Raw genomic sequence first — 12,686 nt, 5'->3', positions numbered from 1 at the left:
CCAGACCTTTGGCTACTTTATTTGGTTCTTGTTCCTAACTCCCTACACCACCCTTGTCTCTTCCAACCCCCCCAACACTAGGTAGGAGAGAAAGAAGGTTAGAGGGGAAAGGGGCATTGGTCTCCTTAGACTACTTTCTGCTGATTAGCAGCCTCAAGTTCCTTGGGGCAAGTTTGACCTTCATCCTCAGGATATCTCCAACCAGCAGTCTAGCAAACAGCAGGGGGATCAGCAGCCACAACCCTTTCTTGGGGTTTTGGCATTTATAAGAGTCTCCAGAATTCCAAACATAAACTATCTCCAGCTGGCAAAATCACTCACCTGCTAGAGCACTAAGCAAATCATATTCAGCTGCTGTGGACAGTCTGAAGCAGTCCCATATCCCAAACCTGGGATTAAAACAAAAACATATTCCTGTAACATTTCTGTGCTTTTAAAGAAACCAAAAATTCTCACTACAGTCTAGCTCTGCTTCCTGATGTGGCGTGGATTGAGCACCTGGCTGTCTTCATTCCAAAGATCGCGCTGCCTGGTCCATCTCTTGTGCCCACACCTATGTGCAGAGGAACTCTGGGTGCCTATATTTCCAGCTGATGCCTGCAAGAGAACTGAATAAAGGTCTGGGTGGTTCTGGACATGACATGCAGGGCCTAAGGTCGGTACCATTTCCTACTTCACTGAGGAATTCCTGGGAACTTTTCCAATGATGAGGCTAGAGTCTGAGCCTGGGGTCTGCCCAGCATAAGGGGAAGAAATGGGGTGAGGGAGGTGATGGGAGGCAGGAAGTTATCACTTAATACCTCTGCCTTCACCGGGAGCAGAGATGTTTGCTGACCCTAGCCAAGGATCCTACAAATTGGAGAGGCCTAATGTGATTGGGTTCTTGCAAGTTAGTGATGAGGTGAACAGGGACTGCATGGAGGCTTCTGATGTTGACCTCAGGCTCAGTTACTGCCCCTAAGGCTGTTGTTTCTTGGATTTTAGAACGATTAGGAAATAGGCTGAGAAAGGCTCTATGGGATGGGAACACAATGGTCTACACAGAAGGGAAGACACAGTAAACGTTGCAACCCACCTGGACCCTCCTTTTCCTTTCACAGCCAAGGTCGCCTCAAAGGGATCGTAAGGAGGTCAGTATGCCCAGAACCGTTGGCTGAGGCCCTACTCACTCTCCCGTTCAGTGCACAGTTGCCCCTCAACAGTAGAGCTTTTGGCACTAGCAGGTTCTGGCTTCACCCCTAGTCAGCACAGGCAGCCCTAGTCAGCTGTCCTCTGGCCCAGAAAGCTATGAGTCTTGAGGCTGGGCAGGGGTGGGACTCCAGTGTTCCTGGAACCTAGCATTTCTTCCCTTCCCCCTGTGGAGCAGCATAGCCACTGCCCAGGGTGAGCCGATTCTGCTTTGTATTTGTTTTTGAGACTGGTCTCAAGTTCTGATAAAGCAGCAGTCAAGGATGGCCTTGGCCTTCCTGATCCGAGAACTGGCAGTGCAGGGCGAGGCCATCGTCACTCTTCTGGCGTACTTGTTTTCACTTTTATCTTGTTTTCACTTTGAGGCCTCACAAAATTGCCCAGGCTGACCTTGCACTCCTTCGGTAACCCGAGTACACTATCTCTTAAGCAATCTGAATTCTTCTGCCCGCACCACCTGCCTCAGGGTGGGTTGTTCTTGTTGTTGTTTGTTTTGTTTTGTTTTTGTGGGGTCGTTTTCTTTGGCCAGTCCCTGCCTTCTCACGAGCCAAGACAACGACAGGAAGGAAAACTGAAGGGTCAGAAGAGGTCCGACCTGCAGCTTCTCTTCAGGTATGCAGAATTAATCATTTTTCACCAAGCCAAAGCCTTGTCTCAGGCTTCCCTCCTTAGTGGAACCTATCCATTCCAAAGATGCTGGAGCTCAGGGTTACACTTCAGTCCTTGCGCCCCTTGGTCAGAGCTGACAGGACCCTCTTGCTGGCCACCAGGGACCAGCATCGGATAGAGGGACCGTCCTCACCAATTGTGACAGGGCCACTGTCCAACGCGTGCCTGCCGGGGGACGACTCTACCATGTCCGTGGGATGTGGCCCAGAGAGGGTTAAGGGGGCGGGACGTGGGGCAGCCCCGCCTTTGCCGCTGGGTCCGAGCGCGCACCGGGCGTGGGCGTGGGGCGGGTCGGAGCGGGTGGCAGCGGAGGGCGCTGCGCGGGACGAGCGCGGCAGCGGCAGCGGCGGCGGCGGCGGCGCGGCCCGCGTGACCCTCTGCCGCGCCCCGTGCGCTCGCGAGCCCGCGCCCCGTCGCGCAGGCCCAGCCGCAGGATGCGCGCTCCGCCGCTGCTGCTGCTGCTGGCCGCCTGCGCGCCGCCGTCAGGCGCCGCTGTGGACCCGACGCTGCCCGGCTGGGAGCCGGCCTCCGACGCGCCCTGGTGCCCCTACAAGGTGCTGTCCGAGGGTCCCGAGGCGGGCGGTGGGCGCCTGTGCTTTCGCAGCCCTGCTCGGGGCTTCCGCTGCCAGACGCCCGGCTGCGTGACGCTGGCCTCGGCGGGTGGCTCGCTGCGCGCCCACGTCCTGCGCAACCGCAGCGTGCTGCTGCAGTGGCGCCTGGCTCCAGCTGAGGCGCGCCGCGTGCGCGTCTTCGCGCTAAACTGCTCGTGGCGTGGCACCTACTCGCGCTTCCCGTGCGATCGCGTGCTGCTGGGTGCCTCATGCCGAGACTACCTGCTGCCCGACGTGCACGACAGCGTGCGCTACCGCCTGTGCTTGCAGCCACTGCCGCTGCGCGCGGAGTTCGCCGCCGCCCCGCCAGAGCTCGCCGAGTGCGTGGAGTTCACCGCCGAACCCGCAGCTATGCAGGAGATCGTGGTGGCCATGACGGCGGTGGGCGGCTCCATCTGTGTCATGCTGGTGGTCATCTGCCTGCTGGTGGCCTACATCACCGAGAACCTCATGCACCCGACCTTCCGGCGACCCAGTCTGCGCCGGCAGTCCTGAAGCGCAAGGCGATCTGCCCACCAGGGTTCCATCTGCCCAAGTGCGCTGAGACCCTAAGGCCCTCTCCCTGCTTTTCTCTCTTTCCTCCTTCCTCTTTAGGAGCCCCATGGAGGGCTTAATGGAGACTAGCCCATGCAGGGACCTTGGCATCATCCCACGACCTTGCCAGCCCCAGCTGGGTATCTGCCTTCCAGACTCAGGCCTCAGACTGGCCCGTAGGCATGGGCTAGAGTGTCAGTCGCGTCCAGGGGTCTGCCCCATCTCCAGAGGCCTTTTAGGGCCAGCCAGAATATACCTTCCCTTCTGGCACGATCATCAGCCTCAACTTTCATCCTGTGCCAGGTTGTCAAAGCGTGGCTGTGATCGTTGCTTGGTCACTTTATGCTTTGCAGATTGGGAGGACTGAGCTCTGGAGCCTGTGCCCACCCTACCTTACCCCAGTGGGCTTAGGTTAGCTTTGTGCCTTAGTATCTTTGGCCCACTGCAGGAGCCACCCGGCAACCCTCATGGGGGTTTTGGTCCTGTGATTGACTGGCTTACGCATGCTTTTGGCCAGAGCCCCGTTGAGGACACACCATCCTTGAGACTTTCAGGGGCCTGGGGCAAGAGTTCACAGGCCCTGTTTCGTCTTCCTATGTGGGTGTCCCAGAAGCCAAGAGCCATGATGTAGCTCAGCAGGCTGGGCCCAGTGCCCAGCTGCTGCACCCAGGGGTGAGTGGCCTCCACCTTAGGAGGCTGGGGCCTCACCCTTTCCTTGTACTGCCTTGATTAGGACTTTCCCAGGGTGCGGGTGGGGAGGACAGCTGAAGGGATCCCGAGGGCTGAAGGAAGGCTGCCAGCCTTGTCCAGCCAGACCCTTAACTGTGGTCTGGATCCCAAGCCTCAACCAACCTAAGAGACCTCAGTGGCCACAGTGCCACGCCACTTCCCTCCGCCCTTCTTACACTACAGCCTGAGAGCTGACCCCCGTGACTGCCCTCCATCCACATGGACAAGGCTGGCCTTGCCTGTCTCCTGGCAGACAGGCACTTTGGTGATATCAGGCAGAGTGGTCTCTGAGCCTGGGCTCTGACCGCTGACACGACACTGGCTGTTTTCCCTCCACCTCTCACCCCAGCGCCTGTGGCGACCCGAGCCCTGCTGGCAGCACCTGTGCCCTACCTCTGTCTCTGCTCTGCCCGCTCCCTGTGAGGCACTGGTCGGTTGCCTACATCTAAATGTCCGTCACTCTCAGACCAAGAACGTTGTCTTGTGTGTTTATTTGGGATGTTGGAGGGAAGGTTATGGGCGAGGGAATGTAAGGTGGAGTCAGCTCCCCCAAGGGCCGCAAGCATTAACCTTAAACCTTTTCCCACTGGGGATGGGAGGTGGCCAGCCCTGGGCAGTGTTCATGGTGAGGTTCTGGCAGAAGGACAGGCAGAGCGTCTGTGGCTTGCTTGTCCGCCACAGACCTTGGGGTGGCATCTCTCTCTTCCTAGGCCAGCTCTGTGGAGCAGGAGTGGGGAGGTGGACCTGGCAGTGGTTAGAAATAGCCCGAGCACATGCTGATGACCCATTTGAGCTGTGACAAGCAATGTTTAGGCAGTTCTCAGAGGGGGTTCACCCCCCAGCATGGGGCTCCCCTCTGCATGCAGTGTTAGAGTTGGGGGTGTGAGGAGGCTGGAATGAACCTGGGCCACAGTGTGAGTGCTCACTCTCCCGCCTGGAATATCCTTGGGACTCTTACGCTCCTGTGACCCTGAAAAAAAGCAAAAGACAGGGATGAGCCAGCTTTGACGAGTGACTCATCTAGAGGGAGGGGGAGGAGGGTTGGGAGAGTAGTGATGTGCCCAGACTCATCTGAGGGGCGGAGTACATAGCAGGTTGCCTACGCTGCCAGGGCAGAAACGGGAGGGGTTTGCAATCCAGCTTCCCCCACTGCTGTTCTTCGGGATTCTAGGCTATATATGAGGTGTGTTCTGGAGTCTTCAGCCATCATGGGTAGAAGCTGGCACTCTGGAAGCGCCCTGTCTGAAATACCCTAGCTCCCTAGGCAGAGTCTGATTCCAGAGTTAGATCCATGTGGCCTCTTCTGGTGCTAAAAATCCCTATGAGACCTCCCGAGGCCATCATACATAAGTCAGCTGCAGCTCAGAATTCTTTCCTAGCAATCTCCAGCACCGTATAAACTGGGCATTGAGGTGGATGTTTGTAATGCCAGCACTCAGGACATGGAGACTGGAGGATAGGAAAGTCAGACAGGCATGGTGGCACATGCCTGTAATCCCAGCACTCTGGGAGGCACAAGCAGGTGGGTCTCTGTGAGTTCAAGGCCCGCCTGGTCTACAAAGTGAGTCTGGGACAGCTAAGGTTACACGGAGAAAACCTGTCTTGAAAAACAAAACAAAAGTTCAGAGTCATTCTCAGCTATATGTTGAGCTAAAGGTCAAGAAAGAAACAAGAATCCCCAGTTTACAGACAAGACATACATAGAGGAGTAAAATGTATCCATTAAATTACTGTTGGGGTTCTCTATAACTGCCTCAGATAAGAGCTATATCCCAGCCCAACCCTGCTCAACTGTGTGTCCCTTCTTGAAATTTTCAGTATGATTCCCCAGGGACATTTATACTTCTGCCCAAACCAAAACCCTCGCCTCTGTCTACCTTCAAAAACCTAGTCACAGCATGACTACCTTAGCCTACCAGAACGATCCATAGCCATTTGCATAAACTGAACCTCCATGAAAGGAGTACCACAGCATTTCAGAATGCTTGGATGACCAGCTTCCTGCAGAACCTTCATGTTTTGAATTATATAGAAGCTACTAAGTCACTATGCTAGGGCTTAGGACAGAAACATACCCTTTCAGGGAACACAGTGTAAACCCTACTAGTCACTGTATCTTGAGCACTTAAATGTGGCTTGTGTGACTGAGGAAGTGTTTGCTTTTGAGACTGGGACTTAGTGTGTAGCCCTGACTGCCCTGGAGCCTGCTATGTTGACCAGGATGGCCTTGAACTCCCAGAGATCTGCCTGGTGCTTCCCATTGCTAAGATTAAAAGTGTGAAATTTAACTCATTAGTCAACTTTGTGAACTTTGAGCCTCCTTCCTTGACCTCCCATGTGCTGAAGTAATTGGTTTTATATAATGCTGGGCATTGAACCTAAGGTTTTGTGTGTGCTAGGCAACCACCCCAGCAACTGAGCTACATCCCCATCCCAACTTTGAAGTTTCTAGTTATATCTTCAGCTTCTCTGATCTTCTATTCTGAAATGCACAGTTTACCATTAATCCTATCCAGCATCTTTTTTTCTATCAGACACCATAGCATGTATCATAAAAGAACAAATTGATAAACTTTATAAAAAATTTAAGCTAGGTTCTGCATTCAAACCCATAATCGCAGCAGTTGGAAGGTGGAGTCAGGACAATTAGAAGTTCAAGGCCAGTCTTGGCTACATGAGACTGTCTCAAACACCAAACACCGGTTGGTGAGATGGCCCACTAGGTAAAGGTGCCGGTCATGCTGGATGAGCCGAGTTTGATTCCTATGGTGGAGGGAGTGCACTGGAGGTTGGAGGCTGCTGTCAGACCTCAACATGTACATGGTCCACGGGCACACACAAAATAAATGCAAAAAAAAAGTTATTGTAAATATCTGCCTGTTGCCCAGCATAGTGATATACTTCCATAATCTCGTCATTTAGTAAGCTGAAGCAAGAGGATTGCCTTGAGGCCAGCCAGCATTGCAGAGCAAGACCCTGTCTATGCTGGGGATTGAAGTCAGGTCCTGTGTTGGGCAAATGCTCCTACCACTGAAACCATGCCCACCCTCTCCACAGCTTTTCTTCTTTTCCTCCCTCCTTCCTTCCTCCTTCCTTTCTCCCTCCCTCCCTCTCTCCTTCCCTCCTCCCTCCCTCCCTTCCTTCCTCCTTCCTTTCTCCCTCCCTCCCTCCCTCCTTCCTTCCTCCCTCCCTCCCTTCTTCCTTCTCTTCCTTCCTTCTTCCTTCCTTCCTTCCTTCCTCCCTCCCTCCCTCCCTCCTTCCTCCCTCCCTCCCTCCCTTCTTCCTTCTCTTCCTTCCTTCCTTCCTCCCTCCCTCCCTCCCTCCTTCCTCCCTCCCTCCCTCCCTTCTTCCTTCTCTTCCTTCCTTCCTTCCTCCCTCCCTCCCTCCCTCTTTCTCTTCCTTCCTTCCTCCCTCCCTCTCTTCCTTCCTTCCTCCCTCCCTCCCTCCCTTCCTCCCTCCCTCCCTTCCTTCCTCCTTCCTTTCTTCCTCCCTCCCTCCCTTCCTTCCTCCTTCTTCCTTCCTTCCTTCCTCCTTCCTCCCTCACTCTCTCCCTCCCTCCCTTCCTTCCTTCCTTCCTTTCTTTCCTTCTCTGCATCCTCTCTTTGTTTGTTTTTTTTGTTTGTTTGTTTTGAGACAGGGTTTCTCCATGTAGCCTTGGCTGTCCTGACTTTGTAGACCAGGCTGGCCTCGAACTCAGAGAAGTCTGCCTGCCTCTGCCTCCCGAGTGCTGGGATAACAGGCGTGTGCCACTGTACCCAGCTGTCTGTGTATCTATCTGTTTTCTAATTTATGGAGACAGGGTCTCACTATGAAATTATAGCTGTGCTAGAACTTGTGGTATAGACTAGACTGGCCTTGAACTAAAAAAGACATCCCCCTGCCTCTGCCCTCAGAATGCTGGGACTAAAGGTATATGCCACCATGTCTGGCCCCTTGACTTCTTCTAAACCCAGATGTGAAGAATGCACACACATAGTGTGGGCATAGTGGCACATGCCAGCACTCAGGAGGCCAAGGCAGGAAGATTACAAATTGGAACTTGCTTGGGCCTAACAGTGAGGGCTTGCTCCCAAAACTCAAAGCAAAATGAAAAACTCCCTTTTCTGTTCTACCCCCAGGTACTAACTCAGGAAAAATGAAAGTGTCTATATGCACAGTTCACACACAGATGCTTATGGCAGAAATGTGAGGTGTCTGTAGTAGCCCAGACTAAAAACGATTGAACAAAATGTGGTATATCCAAACAATGGAAAGCAACTCAGCAACAAACATAAAGTAGCAAAGCTGACAATAAAGAAGGCGAGGTGGGGTGGCACACAGCCTTAATTCCAGCACATGGGGCATAGGCAGTCAGATCACTGACTTTGAGACCAACCTGCTCTACAGAATGAGTTCCAGGTCTGCCAGGACTACACAAAGAAACCCTGTCTCATAAATAAATAAATAAATAAATAAATAAATAAATAAATAAATAGATGAAGGAATACTGGTAATGTCTGGGAGGTCAGGATTTCAGGTCATTCTTAAGTATATATTGACTTGGAGGCTAGCCTGAACTACATGAGACCCTGAACCACATGGTCTGCTCCAGACCAGCCAGGGTTACATAGGAAGATCCTGTCTTTAAAAAATAAATAAATAAGATTGCCCGAGGGCTGGAGAGATAGCTCAGGAGTTAAGAGCACAGGTTGCTCTTCCAGAGGTCCAGATCCCACTGACCACATGCTGGGTCATAACCATCAAGAGTGAGATCTGGTGCCCTCTTCTGGCATGCAGGCACACATGCAGGCAGAACACCGTATACATAATAAATTGCTGGAGGTGTTAGAGTGGCCTCAACATTTAAGATCACTGGTTGCTCATCCAGAGAACCTAGGTTGGATTCCCAGCACCCCCACTGTGGCTCACAACCATCCGTAACTACAGTCCTAGGGGATCTGATGCCCTTTTCAGGCCTCCGGCGGCACCAGGCATACACACACAGATCTGCATGCAAGCAGAACAGCCATATTCATAAATAATTTTTAAAACATGGTTCTTCAGATTAGGTTTTCCACATTATATCTTGAAACAAGTACCAGTGATATCTCTCCAGCTCCATAGTGTTGGTGGTGTGCTCTCTTCAGGATGATCTGAGAACTCAGCTGAGGGCCTATACAGGCACAGTAGCTTTGTTTTGCTTTGTTTTGGGGGTAGGGATTCATGTAGCCTGGGCTTGAGGTTTCTGTAGCTGAGATTGACCCTGAACTAATTCTCTTGCTCCTATGACCTAAGTGCTGAGATTGTAAGCATGTACCACCTTATCCAGATTGGGACAGAAGGCCTATACCTACTAGAAAGGGTATGATATGCAGCTCAGTGGTAGAACTCTTATTCAGCATGTGTAAGGTCCTAGGTCTTATGTATGTGTGTATGTATATGTGTGTGTGTGAATATGTATATGTGAATTATTTTAAGGCTTACAGTCTATATGAGCATATAGCTCCAAAAAGGACATTCAGAGGCATAAGGGCAAGTTGAATGTGGTGTGGTGTTGGGAGCAGATGTCCCAAGGAAGGGACATCAGTTATAGTTCAGTTAGTGACTAAGGTGACTGAGATATAGTCACTAACTGTATCTCAGGCACATGGAGTAATGTCTGAAAAATAAACAACTGACGGGTACAGCAAATGTATTAGAGGAAACAGAATGGGATTAGTAGTATGTAGCTGCTCTGCCGTTAAGTTCTAAGACAGGCTGGAGACAGGAAAAAATTTGGTGTCAAGACAATAATTCCTTGAAAGTCAGGCTACTAAACTAGAATGGAGATCCTGAGAGTGGGGGAAAGAAGTCTCAAGGGGGAGGGTAACAGAATGCATGAGACAGGAAATGGGAGGGAAATGGGGATAAGAAAAAGGGATGAAAGCAGAGGGTGGATGGACTGAGGGAGGGTGCATGATGAGGATCAATAAGAACAATATAGGTATGAAAACGCAATAATGAAGCCCATTATGTTGTATGTTAACTTAAAAACTTACTAAAAAAAACACCATAACAATTTCAAAAATAAAAACTTTTTCAAAAAAAAAAAAAACAGAAAGAAAGGCTAATATGTTATTATGAGCACGTTAAAGAAGCCATAGAGAGGTTCATATTCACTATGGAAACAAGTCTGTTATTACTTGTAACTGAAAATGAAAAGGAATCTTTATTATACTATAAAGAGAATCTTTAAGGTATAAAAGCATTCAGAGTTCCCTTAATCTTTCTACTAACAAATGACTGCCCAGTTTCACCTTTACACCCTCATTCTAACAACTGGCCCCACATACAGATTTTATGTTATTTTATTTTAAACAAGACTTTGGTATGTACATTCTTTTTCTTTAAGATTTATTTATTGTTTATACAGTGTTCTGCCATACACACCAGAAGAGGACACCAGATCTCACTATAGATGGTTGTAAGCCACCATGTGGTTGCTGGGAATTGAACTCAGGACCTTTGGAAGAGCAACCAGTGTTCTTAACCTCTGAGCCATCTCTCTAGCCCCAGATTTTATTTTTTAAGACAGAGTCTTTACCAGACAGGTGAAATGGTGCATTCCTTTAATCCCAGCACTTGGGAAGCAGATGCAGGCAAATCTCTGAGTTTGAGGCCAGCCTGGTCTACACAGGGAATAGACAGCTATATAGTGAGACTCTTTCTGAAAATTACCAAAAACAGAAAACTACTAAACAAACTAAAACCCAAAATGAAACAAAAACAAAGGTATTCACTCCTAATCACAGGATTTTAAAATAATAAATATGGCAAAAGTGGGGAAAGTGTCCTATTCATCCCTCACACCCTCAAATCCTACAAAAAAAACAAAACAAAACAAAAAAAAACAACACATGCTTCTTATACTGTTCCCATGACTATATATATCAGAGGGGCCCCTAAGAATTTTTGGCACCTAGGTTCTAACAGGATCCCAGACTTTAATCCAACTGATGTCATGTTTCAGATACCATTCTGCCCTTAAACCCCAGCACATAGGCCCTAATGCCTGCCAAAATGGAAACAGACATAGTCCTTAGTTTCCAGAAAGTCCTCAATGCACTAATCTTGCTTTTTTGCTTCTGTAGTTCTGCTTCTTGCTAACTGAAGTATGCCAACCTAAATGGTTTTTGTATATAAAAGACAAAGAGTAGTACGGCTCAGGACTACATGATTTGGGCAAGCTGCCTTTGACGCCATTAGACAACAATAAAGGCTCTCCTTTTTGGCTGTAAGAGTGTCCTGTGATGGTCTCTGGTAGGCTTATTCAAACCAGGTTCTCAACCTTTTTCTTCTCAGAAACACAAAGATGGCACACTTCAATATCAATGAGGATAGTCCCCCAAACACCTAGGCTTCTGAGTTTAACTTCCTCTCCACCTGTTTTTCACCCATGCCTACAGATCTGTTGTCACAGGTATTCATACACTGACATCATCTGTGTCCTTGTTTCTATTTTATTTTGGAGACAAGTGGTGCATTCTAGTGAAATCTACAATTTAGTAAAGTTCCCTGAAAAAAAGGCCACATCTGTATTGAAAATCCTGCAGACCTATGGGCTTATTAGAACACTATGATTATAGAAAGACACTGCAGATTGATGCTGACATTTATCTTATGCTAGATTTGCCCTTCCCCCTTTGAATTGGGCTTTCATTCAGTAGTAACCTAGGCTGGGTGTGAACTCACCGTGTAACACAAACTTTGGATCCTTCTGCTCTCATGTCCTTTGTGGTAGGATTCCAGGCATGAGCCACCACACTTAGGCTTAGTTCCTTTGATAGCCACTAGTTATCAAGCTCTGGTTTTGACCTAACATCTTCAACTACTGGGAAAAACCTGTGATGTATTACAAACATAGCAGAGTAACTTCAATAAAGCAAAGCTACAAAGATTAATATCTGAAACCTGTGTATTTTCCTTTGATGTAACCTGCCTATCTGAAGTTCCTGCATAAAAGGTGTGGATAAGTGGACCAATTTATGGCTTTCTTTTGTTCTGTGGCTATAAAAGTTCATGCTGTCATAGTGAAATGTGCCTGTCAGAGAAACCTGAATTCATGTGCTCAGGCCTGTGATCATTCATACAGAGCTCAGAATAAACCCTCAGTTCCTTTTGGAGCAAGAGCTATACTTTGCATTCATATTTCTCACAGCATTTCCCTCCTTGGCTGCCAGCCTTCATTGTTTTGACTCTGTGTTGTGTCACTGCCATCCCTGGCCTCTCTTTTGTCACACTCTGACAGCACAGTGACTCACAGCCTTCTCTAAGCTGTATCTCTACAGATCCCTGTGAGAAGCAAGGACACTCACTTCACAATAAGAATTTGGGAGACTCAGAACAGCAAAAGTAAAACAGTATATTTCACAACCAGGCAAAGTCAGGCTTTAGACAAGAGCACAAGAAAATTGAGTAGCTTGTATATTTGGCATAAAATTGCTTTTTAAAATACTCCTAATTTCATTTCCTCTCTCCCTTTGGTTCCTTTTTACTTGAGTTTATTAGATTGTTAGAATCTTCCTGGTGTTCATTGTTGATCCCTCCCTCAGGTATCTCATCTATTAGTTGGGGATTATCAGTCCATAGAAACTTTTCAATCCCAGGATAAACTGAGTGTCGAGACAAGCAGTCACTGGCTGCCAGCTAAGGAAGATCAGGGCTTAGTGCCTTCTGCTTAGCCGTGCTTCTCTAAATGTATCTTAATGAGCATAGTTTAAAAAAAAAGCTTTTCAGTCAGGAACCCACTTTGCCAGAGGCTGCACCTGCGAACTCGGTGACATCACTCTGTTGTGATAACCACAGTCCCACAACACCATGATACCCATTGGACAGGGTATAAGCAAAGACCAAGACAAATGGTTTGCTCTGAACACCTGAAGAGAGACTGAAGGGTCTCCCCCATGACCCTGACCTTGGATTTGGAGACTTTTGTTA

At 49.1% G+C, this 12,686-nt stretch overlaps 1 protein-coding gene across 1 annotated transcript; it reads left to right on the top strand.

The window, feature by feature from the left end:
- The first annotated feature begins 2,098 nt into the window (after positions 1-2,098).
- On the top strand, positions 2,099-4,205 carry Fndc10 (fibronectin type III domain containing 10). Its single transcript, XM_021656587.2, has one exon. It carries the CDS (start codon positions 2,292-2,294, stop codon positions 2,961-2,963), a length of 672 nt encoding a protein of 223 aa, XP_021512262.1. The 5' UTR covers positions 2,099-2,291; the 3' UTR covers positions 2,964-4,205.
- The last annotated feature ends 8,481 nt before the right edge of the window (positions 4,206-12,686 follow it).

This window comes from Meriones unguiculatus, chromosome 3 (assembly GCF_030254825.1).
Source record: "Meriones unguiculatus strain TT.TT164.6M chromosome 3, Bangor_MerUng_6.1, whole genome shotgun sequence".
In the NCBI taxonomy this organism is placed as follows: Eukaryota; Metazoa; Chordata; class Mammalia; order Rodentia; family Muridae; genus Meriones; species Meriones unguiculatus.
Note: the sequence above shows the minus strand (reverse complement) of the source record. Positions and strands in the feature narration are given on the sequence as shown.